Source organism: Elephas maximus, chromosome 24, assembly GCF_024166365.1.
Source record: "Elephas maximus indicus isolate mEleMax1 chromosome 24, mEleMax1 primary haplotype, whole genome shotgun sequence".
Taxonomy (NCBI): domain Eukaryota; kingdom Metazoa; phylum Chordata; class Mammalia; order Proboscidea; family Elephantidae; genus Elephas; species Elephas maximus.
The window spans coordinates 50,580,078-50,604,643 of record NC_064842.1 but is presented as its reverse complement, the minus strand read 5'-3'; the positions used below and the strand labels follow the sequence as shown (position 1 = coordinate 50,604,643).

General features: G+C 38.4%; 1 protein-coding gene and 1 long non-coding RNA gene across 3 annotated transcripts in view; one reads left to right on the top strand and one right to left on the bottom strand.

Moving 5' to 3' along the window:
* The window catches only part of PLA2G4A (phospholipase A2 group IVA), a 166,091-nt gene extending 144,276 nt beyond the window's left edge, over nucleotides 1-21,815 (bottom strand). For both annotated transcript variants that reach the window (XM_049868059.1, XM_049868060.1), the window contains exons 1-2: nucleotides 21,723-21,815; nucleotides 2,088-2,190 (exon numbers count right to left, since the gene is read on the bottom strand). In XM_049868059.1, the coding sequence (XP_049724016.1) occupies nucleotides 2,088-2,120 (33 nt within the window). In that variant the 5' untranslated portion in view covers nucleotides 2,121-2,190; nucleotides 21,723-21,815. The remainder of the gene's footprint in view (nucleotides 1-2,087; nucleotides 2,191-21,722) is intronic.
* Nucleotides 21,816-22,139: 324 nt separating this feature from the next.
* Nucleotides 22,140-24,566, top strand: part of LOC126066921 (uncharacterized) — a 50,502-nt gene continuing 48,075 nt past the window's right edge. Inside the window, exon 1 of the long non-coding RNA XR_007515287.1 lies at nucleotides 22,140-22,221. This is a non-coding gene — a long non-coding RNA (uncharacterized LOC126066921). The remainder of the gene's footprint in view (nucleotides 22,222-24,566) is intronic.

Here is a 24,566-nt window from a genome sequence, read left to right as displayed (position 1 = left end):
CAAATATCAATAAATACATCTAAAAAAGATATATGAGATTTCTTACTGAAAACTGTAATACATCACCATGAGAATTAACATTTAGGTTTGAATTAAATTCATGGATTATTAATGGATTGGAAAATTCAACATTGTTATCCTATCATCTCTCCCCTAAGTAATCTATGGACTCATTACATTACCAGTCAAATCCCCACAGGCCTTTTTTTTTTTTTGGCTTTTATTTTTCCCTGTGCAAATTCACAAACTGATTATAAAACTAATATACAAATGCAAAGAACTAAGAATAGTTAAAACAATCTTTAAGTGAAAAAGATTATAGAGGATTTATACCATAATATATAATGAATATTTTAAAGCTACAAAAATTAAAACATTGTTATTGGTGCAAACAAAAACTAATAGACCAATATAACAGAATAGAAACCAAGCCACATATACATGAAAAAATACCCCGTGGCCGTCGAGTCAATTCCAACCCATAGTGACCCTGTAGGACAGAGTAGTACTGTCCCATAGGGCTTCCAAGGAGCAGCTGGTGGATTCAAACTGCCGACCTTTTGGTTAGCAGCCAAGTTCTTGACTGCTGCATCACCAGGGATCCACACATATATAGTTACCTGATTTACAGCAAAGGTACCATTACCATTCAGTGAGGATATAATGGCCATTAGTAGACTAAATAATTAATTTGTGATATATCCAGATAATCAAATACTACATGGCAATGGAGAAGTGTGTACTGCTGCTACTCACAATATGAATGAATCTCACAGATACAATGTCAAATGCAGACATTTACAAGAACAGGCAAAATTTATCCAGATTTATAAAGTTCAAATGTTGGTTACTTTTGAGTGGTGTATGGACTAGGAGGGCACGGCAAGCTTCCAGGACACTTAAAATGTTCTGTATTTTTATACAGGTGATAGTTTTGTAAGTGGAATACATATGTAAAAATTCAGCAAGCTGAATAATTAAGATGTATGCACTTTATATATGTTATACCTTAATTTCTTAAAAAAGAGTCAGACAGAAAGAGAAGCTTACAAAGAAAACTGAAAAAGAACCAACAAGAAGAAAACAGAGGAATAAGAACAAGAGAAATTTGAAATGAGAGTTTTAAGAAGAGTACAATGACCAGCAGAGAGGAAAAAAAAAATTTTAAAAACCCCAAACCTGAAAAGTCTATTGGATTTAGCACAAAAGAGAACCTTGATAAGGCCTTTTCATGTAGTGGAAGGACAAAGACCAGTTTTCAATAATTCAAGCTGTGAATGGAAGGGAAGGAGCTACAAATAATTATATTAAACATTGACATCCAGGCAGAGCAAGAAAGAGGTTGGTAGCTACAGACTGATGTAAGATAAGAGAATATTGTCTTATTTTAAGTAAAAATGACTCTGTGGATTATTCCTTAATACCCATAAAACCTATGTCTAGTCCATATAAACCATAATTAAACATCGTGTTGAATTCAGCAAAAAAATATTCTCCTCCCTCAATCTCCCCTCCCCCCCCCCTTTTCTATCAGAAGAGAATGTTTATCTCCAGGGCAGTCCGGAAAATTACATATTAAATTTTCAGTTACTCAACTCTTTATTAAAACTAACCACCCACAGAAGAGTTTGCTTAAGCGTATCTTATGGAAAAATTTACAGAACTAATTAGCCTGGAAATGCACACCAAAATAGGATATTTTGAGGGATCTCAACTCAGAAATTCTTTCATTCTTTCCCCATCAATTCATATGGAGAGTATAACTACACAAGCTGATAATTAGTAAGTGATAACTACATTTTTTACTGCTCCATGAAAATTCAGTATTAGTACAGTTTTTTTGTTTTGTTTTGCTTTTTTCTTTTCCCCATGCTTCTCTTCTGGAAAATTATAGTAATAAAAAGAAGGAATGGGTTAATTTTTTTATGCATGATAGCCTATTTATGTACATTAAATTCATATGATTTTAATACAAAATCCAGGGTCTATTATAGAGTTTCACTTTATAAATTACACTAACAAAACTCATACATATAAATATATCTGCCCCTCCCCCCAAAAAAATACATAAACAGTAAGTGACTTACTATAATGTGCTGATAAGGATCTATAAATGACATTTTGGTTTCAATTACAGGAAATCTTTTCACGCTTCAAAGGTCTTCTCTGGCACTCTAGTTTCTTTCAAACCTACAAAATAAATAGTCACCATTATTAAGCTTCCTCTTGGATACAATTCCAAGATTTAAATACTGATGAGCATACACCTGAGGAAGTGAAAGTCTACCAAAGGGGAACAAATGCCTTGAGTCCTCTGATAATCTATGTAAGACAGCAGAAGCGAAAAAATATTTTGATAGTATTGTTTAATTTCTGTATTTATTTGCTCAAATTTATTCCATGAGTAATTATTAGGAAAGTCCAGGATTTTTTTTTTTTTTGCATTTGCCAAGTGTTTTATGAGAAATTCACTGAAATTACCAAAAATTAAAATTATTTTTGTATTGTTTATAATTAAAAAGCCACATATCATCATTTATTATCTCAGTGGGTCAGCATTACACTAATTCTCAATAAGAAAGGCACATTTTTCACCTTAGCTATTTGTTAGAAATTTTCAAGATACTTTCATGCTGAATTTGAGCTTTAGAACTGGCATGGTAAAAGAAATATGTGCTCATCCTAAAATACCAATTTACTTTGGAAGCAGTTAAATAAAAGCATTTTAATGAGAAAAAGAGAAAAAAACTCTCTATGCTTTTCTTTTGGGATGCTTTTCTTTCTACTTCTATAATTACTCCATATTATTGAAAGTCAAATTTAAAAAGCATTCAATGAACATCTTTGTTCTTTCATCACAATTTTTTTCTTTAAACTTTATAGTAAAACACACACTCATTTCAGCATTCTATAAGTCACATTCTAATTTAGGCTATCTTTTCAAATGTCTTTATTATTTATGCTTAGAGTCCAAATTCTACAATATGTGTTTATTTCATAATAAATCAAAAAATCTTTTAAAATCCTTAAACTCTTCTTTCTTTTTAAACATTACTTTTTAAACATAATTCATGCAGAATTATAATAAACACAAACCACTGGAGTGAACAAAGTAGAAAATGTATTCCCCATTTTCCTTTTGGTGTGTACACTTCCAGACAGTTTCAATGTATACTCACATATTTAGAGAGAAAGGAAAAGAGAAAATTTCAAATGCTTAAAAAACAGGATCTCATCATACAGCCTTGATTTTCTAAGCTCACTTCTTTCATCATTTTTTAATTCAAAAAATATGAGGCAATATTATAAATAAGGTAAGAATCACTCATAGTCCCATACTCAAAAATTATATAAAGTGAGAAGCTCCTTCTCTTCTCCATTCAGGTCCATTAAGGTAATTATTTTTACCAGAAAAAAATACATATATTTTTAAGGTACAACTTGTATTTACTTCAATCACTTGCTTTTTAAACTCTTAAAATTGATAATTTTTATCTCATCATGAATTTTTATCAGGCTGACAATGTACACAGCATTTAAATTTTTTTTTTCTAATCAGAATGCAAAAAAAAAAAGAATAATGCCAAAGTTTTGTTGATAAAAATTAGCCAATCATCAATTGCCTCAGGTATCACATTTTTGTTATTTTTGATTGGATGTGGCTGTTTTGCCAATAACATTCAGGTTTTTATTCAAATGCCATCGTCTCAGTGAAGTCTTCCCTAACCATATTATTTAAAATTGACAGAATTCCCACTTTCTTGTTGTATCTCCATCTAATAACTATTATAGAGAGGGCCTGCTGGCACAGTGGTTAAATATACATCAGTAGAGATTATCCAATTCAATCTGAAGAGAAAAAAGAAAAACAAGGAAAACAAATAAACAGCTTCACAGACTGTGGAACAGCATCAAACATACTAATGTATATGTAAAGAGAATTTCAGGAGCGGAGACAGAGAAAAGGACTAAACAAATATTTGAAGAAATAATGGCTAAAAATTTCCCCAATTTGATAAAAAGTCCATCGAAAAATCTCAGTCAATTCTAAGTTGGATAACCACAAAGAGATCCACACCTAGACACATCCATCGTATTCAATTTTTTGAGAAACAAAGAAAAACTCTTGAGACCAGCAAGAAAAAACAACTCATCATTTACAAGATAATCACATTAAGATCAACAGATGACTTCGCATCAGAAACAATGGAAGCCTGAAGGCAATGGTATGACATATTTTAAGTTTTGAAAAAAAATGCCAACCAAGAATACTATATATCCAGCATAACTACTCTTAAAAAGTAAAGGTAAAATAAAAATATTTCCAGATAAAGAAAAACAGAAAGAACTTGTTGCTAGTAGATAAGCATTTTAAGAAACACTAAAGAAAGCTTGCCAGGCTGAAAGGAAGTGACACTAGACAGCCGCTCAAATCCACACAAAGAAACAGAAAGAATTAATAAACTATAAAAGAAATATTACAGGCAGTATAAATATGTTTTTTTTTTTTTTTCCTTCACTTAACTGATTGTTATGCATTAAATTGTGTCCCCTAAAAAAATGTGTAACTTGGCTAGGCTATGATTCCCAGTTTTGTGTGATTTCCACCATTTTGTGATCAGATGTGATTATCCTATGTGCTGTAAACCCTAACCTCTATAATGTTAATGAGGCAGGATTAGAGGCAGTTGTGTTAATAAGGCAGAACTCAATCTACAGGATTAGACTGTATCCTGAGACAAGAAGCAAGCAAAGAAGAGAGAAACCTCATCATAACCAAGCATGAAGAGCCAGGAGTGGCGCATTTGGACCTGGGTTCCCTGAAATGAGAAGCTCCTAGACCAGGGAAAGATTGATGACAAGGACCTTCCCTCAGAGCCAGCAGAGAGAGAAAGGCTTCCCCTGAATGGCACCCTGAATTCAAGCTTCTAGCCTCCTAGACTGTGAGAGAATAAACTTCTGTTTGTTAAAGCCATCCACTTGTGGTATTTCTGTTAGAACAACACTAGATAACTAAGACCAAATTTGGTGCTGGGACTGGGGTGCTGCTCTAACAGATACCTACAATGTGGAAGCAGTTTTGGAATTGAGTAATGGGTAAAGCCTGGAAGAGTTTTAAAGCACCTACTAGTAAATACCTAGATTGCCTTGAAGAGACCATTAGTGGCATTATGGACATCAAAGACAATTCTGGTGGGCTCAGAATGAAGTGAGAAGAGCTGTAACACCAGAGAGGGAGCAGATGGTAAGAAGCAGCAGCAGAGAAATGGCAGCAGCAGAAACAGGAGACTGGCATGAAATGGTCAGGGAGCCAACCCACAAAGGAAGAGAGGCAGGTGACTTCAGGCAGGAGGCTTCCTGGCAGAGTAGGGTGCTCTGGGCACTTATTGGGTAATGCTAAAGAGCTTTGGAACACTTGCCTGAGCAGGGCAGAGGCTGGGGCAATCCACAAGGCCCAAGGTACTGAAGGCCCAAGGGGCCGAGAGGACAAGGAACCAGGAAGCAGAAGCCAAAGAGACAAGAAACACAGGAAGCAAAGCTTCCTCAGTCTCAAAGAGTAGGGCCACAACCTCTGGGATTTCAAAGCTTGCTGGGTCTCAAAGGGGGGGCCACAGCCTCCTAGATTTAGAAGAGTCAGATCTTTACCAACTTGGTTCTGGAGTGTGCAGCTGCTGTTCACGAGTGTCAGCTGGATAAGGCTGGATCTGCTACCCAAAGCTGAGGGGTGGGGCTGCCATGCCCAAGGGGCAGAATTATGGGGTCTGCTGGGGCTGAGGGAGTAGGGTCACCACTCAGACAGACTAGGAGAATGGGGCTTCCCAAATCTGAGGAAGCAGAGTTGCCATTCCAGTGGACTTGGAAGGCAGAGGTGAAGACCAGAGCTGAGCAGCCTCCACCCAGAATCTGGAGAGTGTGGCCAATACCCAGAGTCTGGAGGGAAGGGCCATTGCCTAAATGGTATCAGAGAACAGTGAATTATTTTCAAGCCTTAACAGCTAATATAATGTGTTCTTCTGACTTACCTGGTGCCTGTTATCCCTTCTTTCTCTCCAATTTCTTCCATTTGTAATGGAAATACCTACCTTGTGCCTCTTCCACCACTGTACTTTGGAAACAGATAGCTTGTATTCTAGATTTCACAGATGAAGAGGAATTTTGGCCCAGGAGATTTTGGACCTGGAGTTGACTTAAGATTTGTGTTATGATATGATGGAGTGAATATGTTCTACATGTGCCAAGGACATAGATTTTTGGAGGCCAAAGGGTTGAATGCTATGGATTGAATTGTATCCCCTAAAAATATGTGTCAACTTGACTAGGTAATGATTCCCAGGATTTTGTGGCTATCCACCATTTTGTTATCTGATGTCATTATCCCATGTGTTGTAAATCCTACCTCTATGATGTTAATGAGGCAGGATTAGAAGTGGGTATGTCTATAGGCTTGGATTGTATCTTGAGTTAACCTCTTTCGAGATACAAAAGAGAGAATCAAGCAGAGAGGAGAGGGACCTCATTACCACCAAGCAAAAAGAGCCAGGAGCGGAGCCCTTTCTTTGGACTTGGGATACCTGCGCAGAGAAGCTCCTAGACCAGGGAAGATTCATGACAAGCATCTTCCTCCAGAGCTGACAGAAAGAGAAAGCCTTCCCCTGGAGCTGGTGCCCTTAATTTGGACTTCTAGCCTCCTAGACTGTGAGCAAATAAATTTTTGTGTGTTAAAGCCATCCACTTGTTGCGTTTCTGTTACAGCAGCATTAGATAACTAAGACACCAGTTTATAAATCAACCGAATCAAACAATAATTATAAAATTGTATTTGCTAGGCTTATATAATAACTAAAACTAAAAAATATAGTTACAACATCAATAAAGGAATAAAAATATTATACTAGAAAATAAGTAATGGAGGAACAATAAAGAAATTAAGCATGTAGAAAACAAAGAGCAAAATAGCAGATATAAATTCAATTATAACTATAATAACATTCAGTGCGAGTGGACTGAATAATCCAATCAAAAGGCAAGGGCTGCAGACTACATAAAATCTAACACAAACAAAAAAGCTGGAGAAATATGAATAAGTTCTGTAGTTTAGTTAATAAGCATTGTACCAATATCAGCTTCATGGTTTCATCATGCACTGTAGTTATATGAAATGTTACATTGGGGAAGGCTAGGTAAAGGGTATATGGGAACTCTCTGTAATATTTTTGCAATTTCTTAAATTATTTCAAAATTAAAAGTTCCAAAAAAAATCCCATATATGAGGACGTAGTTTATACGTACAATTTTCATTCCAAAGTTACGCTCAGTAGAGGTAACAAAGCAGTCCTAAGGAAAAATTCTTGGTACACATTCACTTTCCTCAGGACAAAATCACTGGTCATTACTATGAGACAGTGACTGCAATTTGGATTCCAGTTACGAACAGGCACCAATCCATCCTTTCTTCCCCCATAACTTAAAAAAAAGCAAAAAAAGCCCGTTGCCATCTCGTCGATTCCAACCACAGAGACCCTATAGGACAGGGTAGAACTGCTCCCTAGAGTTTCCAAGGCTGTAATCTTTATGGAAGCACAATGCCACATCTTTCTCTCACGGAGCTGCTGGTGGGTTGGAACCACTGACCTTTCCGTTAGCAGCTGAGCGCTTAACCACTGCATCACCAGGGCTCCTTTAACTATTAGTAGTGGCAGCATATTATTTTTTTAGATTTCTGAGGAACTAAGGCAACTCTGTCCAGCCAGCCACATTAAACACTAGGGAAGTGTTGATTTTTCTCCCCACAATTAGCCCAGTCCTGGAAATCTTATTGCAACAGGGTTGCACAATGACAATCATGAATACTCATAAAACAACAGTTTTGTTTTGTTTTGTTTTGTTTTGTTTTATAACTGAGCTGAATAATGGGGAATGTCCACAGTCTTTTAAGTCTGAAGCAAGAGATATGTAGCTCACAGTTACTTTTCTCTCTCTCTCTCCCCCTCTGTCCTTATTTATTTATATTATGTGACCTGTAATAAGAAACCCCTTGAACACTAAGGAGGGGGAAATTTGCATACACTTTTCAACACATAATTGCACATGCGACGCTCCTGCTGGCTTTCAGTGAATGCTTAGTAGTGTGTGGTGTGTCCAAAAGCTGTTTAGTCATGTTTTCAGGGTGAGATGCTCTCCCCAGGGAAGAGTGAACAAAACCAAAAAATATGGAGTACAGCATTTTGGCAATTCTCACTCTGCATAAAGAGGTATGACAAGTGGAAAGGAAGGGGTTATTATTAGGTTTGTGACATCTGGAAGAAAGAACAGGGATGCAGTGATCATTTTCTCTTGCCTTCTACTTCATTGTATGGAACAAACCAAAACTCGTTGCCATGGAGTTGATTTCGACTCATAGCAATCCTATAGGACAGAGTAGAACTAACTTTCCCTTAGGGTTTCCAAGGAGTGCTTGGTGGATTTGAACTGCTGACCTTTAGGTTTGAAGTCTAACTCTTTAACCACACCAGAACAGTGGAGGTAATAAGAGCCTTAGTATTTAAGCAGTGGCTGTTGTTGTTGGTCCAACACAACAAACACAGCCCATTGCCGTTGGGCCATTCTAACTCATAGAGACCCTATAGGACAGAGTAGAACTATCCCATGGAGTTTCCAAGGAGCCCCTGGTGAACTCAAACTGCTGACTTTTTGGTGAGTAGCCAAACGCTTAACCACTTGTCTTTGGTAGGGGGCAGTAGTGGTTCAGTAGTAGAATTCTTACCTCCCATGTGGAAACTCAGATACCATTCCAGTCCAGCATACCTCCTGCACAGCCACCATCCATTTGTCAGTGGAGGCTTTCACGTTGCTATGATACTGAACAGTTTTCAGGGGAGCTTCCATACTAAGGCAGACTAGAAAGAAAAGCCTGGCAATCTACTTCTTAAAATCAACTGATGAAATCCCTACATATCCTTAACCAGTCATGGGGATGACGCAGGGCCAGGTAGCAATTTATTCTGTTGTGCTTGGGGTCACCCTGAGTTAGGGACTGACCCCATAGCAGCTAACAATAACAGGCTTCTATAATGGAGCCATACTGATCCAAGTTCAAGCTTGTCCCCTCCTTTTTCTAACTGGATGATTCTGATCCTCAATTTCCTCATCTGTCAAGTAGAGCAAGTGGTTCCTATATCTCACACAGTGGGGGAATAAAATTAGAAAATGCATTTTGCTAGGCACATTTACATTGCCCGCAGGATGTAAACAGTCAAAAAAAATGATATATTATTGGGTCATGGATTGAATTCCATCCCCCAAAAAACGTGTGTATCAGTTTGGCTGGGCCATGATTCCCAGGGCAGCAGTTGTGTTAATGAGGTAGAACTCAACCTACAAGGCTGGATTGTATCTTGAGGCAATTTCTTGAGGTACAAAAGAAAGAAGCAAGCAGAGAGGCAGGGGGACCTCATAGCACCAAGAAAGCTGTGCCTGGAGCAAAGGGCGTCCTTTGGACCCAGGGTCCCTGAGTGAAGAAGCTCCTAGTCCGAGGACAGACAGATGAGAAGGCTGACAGAGAAAGCCTTTCTCTGGACCTGACACCCTGAATTTGGACCTACTTTACTGTGAAGAAATAAATTTCTCTTTGTTAAAGCCATCCACTTGTGGTATTTCTGTTACAGCAGCACTAGATGACTAAGACATATTGCTGTTGTCGTTTATAAAACTAATGCTTTTCCCCTAACTGCCTCTACTTAGTGAGACTTATAAAAGGGCACTGCATACTGTGTTCCCCTTATCATCCTCGCACAGCTAAAGTTATAACTTCTCACATTATTTTGCTGGTGATTTTTTAAATCCTAGTTTAAGCAAAGAGTTTGATATCACCAATTGATGCAGAGAAATGAAGAAACAATAGGAATTAAGATAGAGGAATGAGCTGCTTTCTATTAGAGCATCTCTCAAGCTATATAGCCTCTCAGGTTAATACAGAAAGCCTGTTGAGAGGCCCCATTCCCAAAGAGATCTAAATGCATGCCATCGCATACAATGCCACAGGTTAATTAATCCAGTGTGTTTCTTAAACCAGGACCCCAGTGGTATGGAACCCACCTGCCATGTGCCACAGGGTGACGCCTGGTGTCCTGCAGCTGCTGTCTATACTATTATTTTTGAAATGCCTTAATCCTCTCCATTTTTATTACTAGGTTTATGATACTGTTTCTTTAGCTCTCATGTTTGTATTTTTGAAACCTCATCATTTAAGCAAAACAAAGTATCTATGGAATACCTACCAGATTTCAAAAAAGGGAGAGAATCGTGTGGTTTAAAATATAAAAGCCTTCATGGAGAAGGTGATAATTGTGTTAATATTTGAAAACATGAAAAGGCTTAAATGAATAGAAATGGGAAATGGAAACACAAAGGCTGTGAACAGTAAGCTTCAGCCATACTGGGGAAGCTCCATCCAACCACAGGCTCTCCCCATAGCGCTCTCCCCACTCTATCTTCTCTACAGGATAATTCCTGCCTATACTTCCGGGCTCTGTTTAAATTCACTCCCTGAAGTAAGCCATCTCTTTACCTCTGTATTAGGTTAGAAACTACCACAACATGCTATTCTATATTACTATCAGATAGAGTATACGTATCCCCTAACTGTGAGGGACATGAGGGAAGTAGCCATTTCTGTCTCCTCTCTATATCCCAGTGCTGGGCCCAGAGCAGACACTAAATTACTAATGACAAAAGGATGTATCAACAAACCTGAGAATTTGCATAGTGTACGAGGAAAAACTGCTCAGAACATAGAGGCGGTCTTATATTAAAAAATAATCAAAGGTAAGTAGAGCTGTTTTGAAACCTCGAATAATAAACTAGAAGATATCTTAAACCAAACCAAGAAACGGTTGCCTTCGAGTCAATTCTGACGCATGACCGCCCCATGTGTGTCAGACTAGAACTGTGCACGTGGTTTTCAGTGGACAATTTTCCGGAAACAAATCAGCAGGCTTTTCTTCTATGGTGCCTCCGAGTGAACTCAAACCTCCAACTTTGCAGTTAGCAGCTGTGCAGCTGAGTGTGTTCACCATTTGTGCCACCCGACTCATACAAAATTTTAAAAGTTCACATTTGTTCAGCATTTCCCAGGTGCCAGGTACCAAGCTAAATTCATACACACCACCTCATTTAATTCTCATAACAAGATAACAACTGTTATCCCCATTTTAGAGACAAAGAAAGGTTACATGATTTGCCTAATAATCAACTCAGACTAAGCCCGCCTATCTCCCAAACCCATGCTCTACAAGAGAATACTGTCTCGCAGAAAGAGTAAGAGACTTTTCCCAGATCACCTGGGTTAAGGTGGCTGAGCTGGCCCAAGAATCCTGCCCTTCTCCTTCATACTATTCTCTTTCTTTTTATATCAGTCTGCCACTCTACAAGAGACCCTAAAGGATAGGCAGAGATTCTGAGACACTCTACAATTATTAGAGAGTCTTAAGCAGAGAGGTGGCATGATGGAGGCGGGACTTCAGTAGCACAAGCATAGTAGTTAAATAAAGCATACGATTGTTCATGGTGAAACGCTGGTGCTTGAGGAGAAAGCGACACAGCTAGCCAGAGGTGTGGTGTGATGTGATGTGATATGATATGATATGATATACACCTAAACTAGGATTATGGAGGTGATAAAGAAGAGGAAAGTGCACACCACCATTTAGACCAGTTAGCCTCCCTATCTGATTATTCCAAAAAAAGACCTGTTTCTCTGAGTGTGTATGTATGTGTATGTGTCAAACACACACACACACAGATGAACATTCTATATAAGTTGGGAAGTATTGATCCAGGTGAGCAGTACAGGTCAGGAAACTGACTTTCAGAGAAGTTAAAGTAGCCGGCCTGGTTTCACACTGTCCTTACCAACAGAACAGGAATGTCTTCTCACTCTCAAACTAGTTTTCTTTCCTTGACCATTCTGGCCTGCTGTTATTTTCCATTGCTTCAGGTCTTGAGTGACCAAATGCAACTGGCCATTCTGGCTATATTCATTCTCAGCTTTGAAGTTGGAGGAAATATTACTAACGACCATCTAAACAGAACTTCATTTTGCAAATTTGGAAGCTGAGGCCTAAAGATATAAACAGATCTAGTCAAGGCTGGAAACCCTGGTGGTGTAATGGTAAAGTGCTACAGCTGCTAACCAAAAGGTCGGCAGTTCAAATCCACCAGGTGCTCCTTGGAAACTCTATGGGGCAGTTCTACTGTATCGCTATGAGTCGGAATTGACTTGACGGCAACGACGATGAGTTTCGTTTTTTTAGTCAAGGTTAGGGAAACATGACACTAAAACCCATCTCTTCACTCTAGACCAGATACTCTTTCCACACGTACCTCTTCACCCCCCTCTCCCAACACACGGGCTAATAAAGAAATATAACAAAAATACGAAGAACATATAAATCAATTTTAGTATGACCAAAATTTTAGGTTGCTAACTTAAAATTGTTTGATGTTGTATAGTAGGCTCAGAGTATGAATTTGAGGAAAATGAATAGCTGAATTTCTCTCTATGATTGGTCAAATAAAGCAGCTTTACTAGGACTGAATCAGGGGCCCTGGTGGCACAGTGGTTAAGAACTCAACTGCTAACCAAAAGGTTGGCAGTTCAAATCCACCAGTTCCTCCTTGGAAACCCTTTGGGGCAGTTCTACTCTGACCTGTTGGGTCACTATGAGTCGGAATCCACTCAATGGCAACGTGTTTGGTTTCAAAATTGAATCATAGCTATAAGTTGTTTACTTACAGATGTTAGATGAATTGTTTTAAAAATTTCTCTTCCCACACAAACCATTATGGAATAACACCACATTGACAAGTGTTAATTATTGTATGCTTATTTTCAGAAAATGTAAAGTAATTCTTCTTCACCTTCTACTTTAAAAAAACTGCTAATGATGATATACTAAATGTTAATATACATATTTTTAAATATGCCTAACAGAGTAGTATGGTATGCTAGGAAAAGAGGTGTGCTCTGGGCAACACTTTGCTTCCAAAGCTTGCTTTCTCCATACCAGACATTTTGCAAATATGGTCCCCTAGTGAGTATTTGAGCTTTGTCGAGGGCTCCACTCCCTTTTTAATTGCTGCCTTTTTTTTTTTTTTTTAATTACATACTCAAGATTGCCACAGCAGCGAAAGCCATTTTTTTTTTTTTTAAACAGCCCAGGGAAAACCTCCAGGAAAGCCATCGTGCTGGTTTCAAGGCTTAAGTGTTTTTTGAGAACCACTTTATCATGGCTGCTAACCAAAAGGTCGGCAGTTCAAATCCACAGGCACTCCTTGGAAACCGTGGAGCAGTTCTACTCTGTCCTGTAGGGTCACTATGAGTCAGAATCAATTCAACCGCAATGGGTGGGTTCATCACTAATAAAGTTATCAGCAGTCTGGGCTTGCTCTACTTTTCAAGCAGCACACTATTTCAGGCAGCCAGAGAGGCTGATCTCGTATTAAAAATATGGGTGTTGCCAATGAGCTTTAAGTGGAAGAAACTGAAAGAAAAACGTGGCAGGAATTGTGGAAGCTCAAAGGAGTTATACACCCACTTGTCTCAGGAGTTATCATGAAGTTAAACCATTCAGCATGGGACTGGTATCCTACAAATCCTGGATTGTGTAATGTTTAATGGAAATTCAAGTTCACTATTTTTTTATCAGGCTGTGAGAAGTTTTAGAAATGTGTTTCTAGAATGGGAATTCACTTTTGAAATGAACACGAAACCCAGTCTTTTGCAGGAGTCAGAGCACTGTGGATAGAAAGTACGCATTTGAGGGGAGTATCCTGGGGGTTCTTCACCTTTTTTGTGCCAATGTTCCCTTTCACAGTCTGGTGAACCCTAGCGACCTCTTACTACAGTATAACATTTTAAAATTCATGAGATAAAAGCACTGAATTACAAAAAAAAAAAAATTATATTGAAATAGATGGCAGGACTTAAGCTCTTTAAATGATATTTATGCATCGACGGCAACAGGGTTGGGGTTTGGAGCTTTGCAACACATTTTCCCTTCTACTTCCGTGGCATACACCAACAAAGATTAAAGTACAATGTAAATTTTTTGAGACCTTAAGTGAGAATTTAGAGCACTATAAAAGGGTTAAAAAAAAAAAAAAAAACCAGTTGCTGAAACCCATTGCCATCGAGTCGATGCCAACTCATAGCGACCCCATAGGACAGAGTAGAACTATCCCATCGGGTTTCCAAGGAGTGGCTGGTAGATTCAAACTGCCATCCTTTGGGTTAGAAGCCCAGCTCTTAACCATGGTGCCACCAGGGCTCCATAAAAGGGTAGGATGATAGGAAACCCTGGTCCCTGGTGGCATAGTGGTTAAGAATTCAGCCGCTAACCAAAAAGTCGGCAGTTCAAATCCACCAGGCTTCCCTTGGAAACCCTACAGCGCAGTTCTACGCTGGCCTATAGGGTTGCTATGAGTCGGAATTGACTGGATGGCAATAAGTTTGGTTTGGTTTGGTTTATAGACCCTAGAGGAGCCCTGGTGGCGCAGTGGTTAAAGTCCAGCAGCTCTGCAAGAAAAAGATATGGCAATCTGCTTCCTTAAAGATTACAGCCTCAGAAACCCTATAGGGCAGTTCTACTCTACCCTACAAAGCCGCTATGAGTTGGAATCCAATCGACAGCAAGAGGTATACACCCTAGTACCATAAGGAACATGTAAGCACACCTTGAATATTTAGGTGTTGCATAAATAAACACACATTGAAATGAACTGGAGGTACTGTCATCTGCTCCAAAACAGGAAATTTACATTTCTTCAATCTTTGGCCAGCAAACTAGAAAACTGTGCCAAGTACATTAATAAAAATCTATCAGAATGTTTCATTTGAGATCCTGCTGGTAAGATACAGTATCTTAGTAGGTTTTTTTGAAATATGAAATTAAACACAGTGTTATTCTCTTCCATTCACTTTGCAGATGAAGAATTGGAGAAAGAAGTTAGATCACTGTATCTAAACCTAACAAATATGGGCAGACCTATGAATAAAAGCGGAAAGAAACCCTGGTGGCGTAGTGGTTAAATGCTATGGCTGCTAACCAAAAGGTTGGCAGTTCAACTCCGCCAGGCGCTCCTTGGAAACTCTATGGGGCAGTTCTACTCTGTCCTATAGGGTCGCTATGAGTCAGAATCAACTTGATGGCAGTGGGTTTGGTTTGGTTCTGGTATGAATAAAAGTAGAGAGGTTGGGAGGAAAGGAGGACAAAGAAACATTTCCTGAGTCCTAGACAGCACAGAAGGAAATTCAAGTGCATCTGACCACGAAGAGCTTCCTCTCATCTCACCATGTTGCCCAGCTTGACCCACAGGGCAAGGGACACATACTGCTTCTATCATGTCCATGGAAGCACCTGGCCATCATTAGTGTAAAAGTAAAGCACTTCAATATTACAGGATATATGAAAAATAGCTTAAAATTTTTTTTTAACCTTGAGGAAATGTGAGTAAATATTTCAATAATATTTTAGTTCTTGAAAAAATAGTTTTGATTATGGTAACCAGCTGCTCTCTAGAAAACTCTAAAGATTAAAAATGAAAAGGAAACGCTTTCAGATGCGAAATGAAGGATGCACGTCAAATGGAAGAAAACCATCCCGATAGTAGAGATATGAGAGAGAAAGGTCCTCTTTTTTGATGGTCTATTATTATAACTATGAGTCGGATTCAACTCAGCAGCAACGGGTTTATTATTATAACTAAATGTTTGAGACATCTTTACAGTGTGGAATTATAATGGTTCAAATTCCATAAAGCTTTATCTTAAGAGAGTATTAAAGTGCCCACAGGAACTTGGAAAAGTAGGTAGTGAAGTACCCAAGGCTGGAAAGAGTGTCATCATCAATGAATTTATAGGTCAGTGTGCCCAAGGGTGCTTAGACACAGGAACTTAAGGATTCAATAGAGGTGGGCAAGACAAATGTCTAAACATGCAGAACTTAAAACAAGAATAACAACAACAAATCTAACAATTATGACATGAACAAACAGGATTCTAGAATGATGGCTCCTGGAACAGGTAAAGTCATAGAAATTCACTAAAGTATAGAGCTAGCTAGTGAATGTATCCAGCAAGAGTTTGAAAGAACAAAGACTGAATGCTTGCCTAATAAATAATGAATATCGACCAATTTGTGGCTACTTCTTAATAGTTCTTAATTACCTTATATAAATTTGGTGCAAATGATTAACATACTCAGCCACTAACCAAAAGGTTAGAGGTTCAAATTCACCCACAGGCGGCTTGGGGAAAAGGCCTGGAGAGCTACTTCCAAAAAATGCAGCCATTGAAAACCCTATGGAGCACAATCGAACTCTGACACACATGGGTCACCATGAGCTGGAGTCAACGCAACAGCAACTGGTGGTATATTTTATAAGCTCATCAATTTCCACGCATATTTATTTGGGGGGTTTATTTTTTAGCTTAGTGCACTGGTAGTTCATGATAAGAATTTCCAGCCTTTTATCTTTCTTTCCTTAAAAGCTCCTACCCTAAATTGTACATGTAGATACTGTTGAATTGGTGTATGTTTTGCTGTGTATATTCTCAACAACAACAGCAAACTAAATAAAATTTAGAGGAAAAAAAAAAAAAAAACTCCCACCCTAGAAGAACTTAAACATCTGGCTTCTCTGGGTCTGCTCCTAGCATTTAAACATGGCTGGAGAAAAGCCACATAACCCTGCAGGCTGATTTTATTTTAGGTTCATATAGTCTCAAAACTCAAAGAGGCTGTTAACATTACATGTTGTTCTCCTAGGTTTCTCTAGTGAACTTGCATTCTCACTCCAGAAAAGGAGTCTCTTCTCTTCTGGCCCTCAAGACTCTTACCCCACCCCATCCCCACTCTTAGCTGGTGATCTCACCTCCCTTCACAGAAAAAAACAGAAAGCACCAGAAGGAAGTTTCTCATCTCCCCACCACCAAAACTGCAAACTCTCTAGCTCCTACACTCGTGTTCCCTTCCTCCCTATTGCAAAGGGTGTTCCTTCTGCTGTTACAAACCTGACCCCACTTGTGGCTCTCTGGATGCAAGATTCCACTCTCCTCAAGGATTTCACTCAGATGGTTATGTCTTTCTGATTCATCAAGTCTTAATTTCTATTGGAAAATATGACTGGCAAACCTGTTTTAAGCTCTCCTTCCACTCCACGTTCGCTTTCCCTGCTATGTCTCCATCATTAGGCTCTGTCTCACCAATAGATTATTCTAAAGGGTCATCTGCTTACCCTGTATCCATGTCCTCATCTCCCATTCACTCCCTGTCTCACTTCCACTTTTATCTCACTTCTGCCCCCACCACGCCACTTAAACTGCTCCTGTGAAGATCATTAAGGACCTCCAGCTTTCCAAACGCAGTGGTCATTTTTCCATCCTCATCTTACTCAGCCTCCTTGTTTCTCTGGAAGGAACCACTTTCCCTCCCTGCTCTCTCACATCAACCTAATTCCTGGTTTTTCAACCTGTCTCTTGGCTGCTTCTTCACAGGCCTATTTACAATACTTCTCTGCCTGGGGAGCCCTGGTAATACAGTGGTTAACAGCTGGGCTGCTAACCAAAAGATTGAGAGTTCAAATCCACCAGCCACTCCTTGGAAACCCCATGGGGCAGCAACAGGTTTTGTTTTTTGGTCTCTGCCTGGAGCCCCCATCTTGAGCCCCACCACTCTCATACCAGGCCATTTACCTCCCTGGTATGGCTTCTCCTCCCTCAGGTCTCTGCTTAAATTTTACCTCCTCAGCAAGCCGTGCCCACCCTCCACCTCACTGTGCTATTCTCTATTAGTGAAGCTTGTTTGCTCCCTGTGTATCACTTAATTGTCTTTTCCTCCAAGAGGGAAGGAATCATACCTGCTTCATGCATCCAGATATACTAAATGTAACACAGTCCCTAGCGTGTAAACCCAAAACCCACTAGCATGTAACTAGTATTAATTAAAACTTATTGAATTATTGAAGGAGTAATGCGCAAAGGCCAATGATCAATTTCTAGTTGGCATTAACCAAACCAAAAAAACCAAACGCATTGTCGTCGAGTAGATTCCGACTCATAGTGACTCTATAGGGCAGAGTAGAACTGCCCTGTATGGTTTCCAAGGAGCGCCTGGTGGATTTGAACTGTGGACCTTTTGGTTAGCAGCTGTAGCTCTTAACCACTGTGCCACCAGGGTTTCCAGTTGACATTAGCATCTGCATTTTTTTGACCCAGCAAGTAAAATTCATATATGAAAAAGGAGACAGTACAGACTGCCTAATTGCTTAATACCGTATTGTTCATTGTCAAAGTATTAGAAAGATACATGTTTTCCTACTACTTTTTTAAACATGTTATATGTATTAATAAAATAATATCAAGAAATTACTTGCCTCACAGAACGTGTTAATTTATACTAGAGAATTCTTTTCATTATTGCAATAGCTGGCTTGGTATTAATCAAGCAAGCTGATTTGTTAATCTTAAACATAAATTAAACCGATAGTAAGAATCTCCACAAATACTGAGTGAATCTCACAAAATTGATTCTTTCTACATTGCTTTACTTTTAACAATAGAGGCATCATTACGGACTGTGACAAGGATGAGGAAAAAAAAAACCGATGTAAATATTGTGAACTTGTATATATCCTAAGTGTAAATCCCTGCCTGTCACCCTTCAAAAACTAAGTTCCAAGTAACAGATCATAAGTAAATCACCTTAATATTTTTACAACTAAATATTGCAATTAACTGAGAAATCACTTTTTTTTTTTTTTTTTGCTGTGGAATTGTTGCTAACATGTTCCAGTAGCATCTTCTTTAAAGATTTAAGGATCCAGCAATATCTGGAAGCTATTATCTGGACATGAATTACCACTGTACATTGAAAGTAGCAGTTTAGATGACTGTGTCTGTGCCATTAACTAAAGAAATGCCCTAACGTGACTATTTAGAACTTAGGTTCATGACCTCAACCAATTTTAAACTCATCTGCCTCTTCTTCTTGACAGTCAGATGGAAAGGAGATTCATACCTGGTGGAGGTTTATGGTAGACATGACAAGGGACTGATGGACATTAAGAAATCTTAATGCAGGAGTCTGTAAAGCCTGATCCCATAACCACATGCATCCTAGGCAAGTCTCCCCAAATTGCATTTCTATAAATTCATACGTAACTTCTCTAAATTACTTATCCCAATATTTTCATAGTATTGCATCAAATACATGTAAAAAGTTCATAAAATAGATTGTGCTTTTGTTTCAATAAATAAAATATGAGAGCCTGAAGAAAACTGAAGATACCTTTTCCTTTTCCTTGTCCTTTTCTATATTATATATTTTCTATACTAAAAAAAATTAAACATTGATGATGAATTATCTTTGTAATTATCAAAATATTATTAAAAAACAATCATACTGGGAAATATTGTTAGGAAATTTTGAATAAAAACGGTGAATATAAACCCCTCATAATAATCAACAATAACATGCACTGTATTTCCCTATTATGTTTCAATTATTGCACTCAGCAATAAAAATTATTAGCTGTCACAGGAAAAAATGATTATTATTGGGATTGTGTCTAGAATCTAGGTCACTTCATTTCCAGGCAAGGTTTTTTTTTTTTTGCCATTACACCAAATAGCTTGAAAGTTTAGAACACCAATGGGAAGTAACAATTAAAAAAAAAAAAAGTTGCTGTGCAGTCAATTTGATTCTGACTCATGATGACCCTATAGGACAGAGTAGAACTGCCCCATGGGGTTTCCAAGGGGCAACTGGTAGATTCTAACTCTTGATCTTTTGGTTAGCAGCTGAGCTCTTAAACACTTTGCCACCAGGGCTCCAAGTAACAACATGGGCACAGCAATATCCACTGCTAGACAGCTCTTTAGCTATAAGTTAAATGATTTACTAATCAGTGATTTCATAGTGTCAGAGGACTGCAAAGTTCTAAGAAATACTGCACTTTCATGTGACATGGATTGTCTTTGGGGTCTCTGAACTTCCTAGAAGTGTTTCCAAAGTTGTGTGTATTGGAGGAGTATATGTGCATATGTGTGTTATTCTGGGGAGAGGTACATAGCTTTCATACAATTTTTAAAGGGGCCTGTGATAAAAAAAAAATGTATATAACTAAAGTTATAAAATATACAAGCAAAAGAAAGGGAAAAAAACTGATGGTAAATAAAAGGCATACAAGAGGAAAAGAAACCACAGCTATTTCTGTCTTCCTCTTTTTTATCCCTGGAATTTATTTTTCAATATGTGAATGATTTCAGTTGAGGACTTTGCTTTCTAAGCAGGGCCACTAGGAATTACACTGCTGGGTTAACAACACAGGCCAAATTCTCTCTATGAAATGGACTGTATTAAGTACTAAAAAAAATCTATTTGACAATTTTCGTTTTCCTAATTAAACATAATGCAAAATACTGTAAAGTGACTTAAAATGTTACAAAGAAACAGTGCCTTCTCCCATATAAAGGTTTTCCCCCACAGGAAGTTTGTAAAGTTGTTTCGACCAGATTATACACTTCTCTATGCATTTCACAATGATTGCTTAATTTAAAATTTGCCTCTTCCGCTGCTCAGTGAATGAAGCAAATGCCAGTCTTTAACCCTAACATCAAATTTGATGGGTGAGTTTGAAGGACCCCTGAGATGTAATTTGGAAACTCCTCACAGGGTTTATTTCACCAGCACTCCCTGCAAATATCTCTTTCCAAATAAATGCAACGAACAGAAACAGAGCAAAGCACAAGTCCTCCTAGACCTAAAGAATGGCATTTGCCAATATCATGACTTTAGAAATGACACCTATCCAAATGGTATGTTTTAATACTCTCCGTCTGCCCTCGCTGAATCAACGCTTGCGTCATCAACCAGTTTAAGAAGCGTTTCACGTTCCAGTTTTTGAGGTGCAAACAATTATTTTAAAACTAAAATGGTTTAAAGTTGTAGGAGAATTTAGATACCTTAAGCCATCATTATTTCAAAACCCAAAGCTTTCCTCCTGCTTTTTCTGAAACAGCCTTACTAAAATAGTTTTCACTATTCACTAAGGTTTAACTTAATATTTGATCCAATCTTTTCAAAGAGCGACTTTTGAGCTCCGTTCTCCTGGCATGTCAAATAACTGAGGGGAAGGAGAATCAGAAAACCAGTCGGTTTACAATTACCCGGTATCATCTTTCTTTTCACGCAACATTACTGCACTTTAAATACCTAGCAATGCTTTACATATGACTATTTTGTTTTTAATTGAAACGTGAGACAACATGGTCCGTCGCTAAACGTGCTTAGCGCTGTCAAACAGCGCGCTGCTCAGGTCTGGGGATCAGTAACCATTGGGTGACCATCACGTGGAACACTAATAAGGCGCCACCTAAATGCCGTTTTGAAAGTTAGTTTTCGGGGCTGCAGCGGAAAGAAACACCCTATCATTGGATACCACATAGCATTTAGACCCCAGGAAGCAAATTGGCACTTGTAGAAGGAAATTTAGGTCCTTGATCTGTGTCTCATTTGAAAAGGCAGAGGACGTGAGGAAATTTTAAAGCAGTGAGCATTAAGTTTCCCTTCTTTCTTCCTCCCAAGTAAACTGTAAACAAATTAGGGGGCGGAAGCGTGGAGAAAGTTGATCAGGGGAAGGGTAAATATAAATACATAGCTTACAGTTCTCAGAGTTACATGGGATTCTTCAGGCTCCTCTATCCTTTTAGCTTTCAGTCAGGATCCCTTTTTCAGTCCCGACTACCGACAATTTAAAGAAAGTCTTACCCTTGGCGGGAGGAGCTAAAATGTGGGCGGGTCTCCTTTTTCTTTGCAGATGTTTTAAGGTGGAATTTAAGAGGAAGAAGGAAAAAAGGCATTGCTCACTTAGAAGTTAATATCTGAAACGTAAATGTTTGGTTGTCAGAGACCGGAGTTTGAAGCCAGAAAGTGTGTTTAAATAATGCGTGTGTTAACCGAGCCTAAATTATATGTATGCTGGCATGTGTGTCTCCGGACCTACTCTCTGTCCTTAAGCAGTCACTAAACTCAAAAAAGCCCAACCCATTGCCTTCCAGTGGAATCGGACTCAAAGCAACCCCATAGGACACGGCTGAACTGCCCCATAGGGTTTCCACGGCTGTAAACCTTTACGAAAACAGACTGCCTTATCTTTCTCCCAGTAAGTAGTCACTATTTCCTTTTTTTTTTTTTCCAAACAAGTAAGAACAAAATTGAAAAGACACAGAATAACCTAGAGTGTATTTGCGTTCTTTAAAAAAAGGGAAAGCTTATAGCAAACCAAAAGCATCATATACATTTTAATGAATATAAGATCATTTTTAATATCAAACGTGTTCAGATATTTCTTTTCCAAACTTCAAGGCACCAATGCTTGATAACCATTTGTTTATAAATTTAAAATTAAAGACACGCCAAGTAAGGTAATGTGTAAGTTGAAATTTAGGGGAGAAAATCTTAAATTGAAATGTAAATTCAAATATCAGGTATCACTGAAATGAAAAAGGTCCAAATTTTATTTTATACAGATTCCCCAAGAATAAGTGTCTTTTAAACATTAACATATGCTCATTCACTGTCTTTTGTTTTTCAAACACAAAGCTTCTATTTTTGTCTTTAATCAAATACTGAACTCACTTTCCTTTTATAAAATTCTTATGTTTAAAATAAAATTTCTGCAGGGTTAAAATAAAATAAAAACTTCTGGTCTGGATTAAATATATGGGGAGATGTTTGCCTCTTTCCAAACCCATTGCCTATAGGTTAGAGTAGAACTGTCCCATATGGTTCCCAAGGGGCGCCTGGTGGAATCAAACTGCTGACCTTGTAGCTCTTAACCACTAAGCCACCAGGGCTTCCTGCCTCTTTCCGGGCATTTTAAATGAGGCTGGCTTGTCTCTATACTTATAGTGAATAAAAGCTTCTGTAAGGGTATGTAGCTCTCTCTGAAATCCGTACAGACCACCTTCCCGTTCTGTGGTTCTGTGACTTCCATGTCCCCATTCATTTGGTCCCATATCTACACTCTCAATGTTCGCATAGACTCCTACCTGGAGGATTCAACTTCAGATTTGCTGCCCTCCCTTATTCTTTGTATTTCCTCCAAAAAATATTTCCAACACTGGCTTACTAACTCCAAGAATTTCTACCTCTTAGGTGAGAGAAGAGCCTGCCTTCACAGCCTGCCTTGGTCTGTAGAGTCAATTAGATTTGAAGATCTCTCTTTGCTGAACCTTTTCATGAACAAAGAAGATCAGGCAGGAAAATGCATACTTGTGGGACTCAGCTGAAACTGAGCAACACTCTAACAACCTCTTTAAGTCCAATTGTACTGTTTTCATTACTTCCAGTCAATTTTCATACTTTTTGCTATTAATTATTAACATCTTTTAAAAATGTAGATTGAACAATAATCTAATTTTAGCACTGAACAACTCAGCAGAATGAACAGCTAGAAAGCTCCAAATTAACTGACAAGGAAGTACCTACTTGTCAAAAATCCGTGGTTCAAAAAGCAGAAAAAAAAAAACCCTGAAGTTTTATGATACTTTTCCCCTCTTTTATGTGCAGTTCTGTTCTATCTTTTTTCTTTTACTTCCAATTTATCCACCCTGTACTCTAACTGGAAACCCTGGTGGCGAAGTTGTTAAGAGCTATGGCTGCTAACCAAAAGGTTGGCAGTTCAAATCCACCAGGCACTCCTTGGAAATTAATAAGCCAGCTGGCCCATAGAAGAAAGTAACTTACCTTGTGAAGTTTTTTTGGCATCCAGCTAGTTGACCTCCATCTTTCATGCAAATTGACACAGAGACTGTTCTCCTTACACTTTTTGCCCCTAAATTCCACGAAAATAATCCTACTCGTCCTTCAAGGCTCAGTTCAATTATTATCGAGTCTGGAAAATTTCCCTACCTATTTCCCTTTCCAGTAGAATTAACCATTCCACTTCACTCAAAATGCTAATAGAGCACTGATCAATTTGTATTGAACTTAGCTATAAAAGAATATATATATATATATATATAAAATGCTCCAAGAGGGTAGGAGACAAGCCTTTTTCATCTTAGTAAACCCTTATCCCACCCGAAGTCCTAACATAGTAGGAGTTTTTTGGATGGATGGAGGTTTCCTAAATTTAATTGTTATTGGTGTCAAAGACATCTTAAGACTGACGTACAAGTAGCACCGAACTTGCCACTGCCATCATTAATAAAGAAGAGGAAGCTTATCTTTTTACTTTCCACACTAATTAAATTCCTGAAAATATGAAGTTGTTGTAGTTACAATAGGTATTTTTTTTAGGTGACGTCAAATTGGTTCTGACTCACCGTGACCCTATGTACCACAGAGTGAAAAGCTGCCCCAATCCTGCATCGTCCTCACAGTCTTTGCTATGCTTGAGCCCATTGTTGCAGCCACTGTGTCAATCCATCTTATTGATGGTCCTCCTCTTTTTCACTGACCCTTCATTTTACAAGCATGTTGTCTTTCTCTAGGGACTGGTCC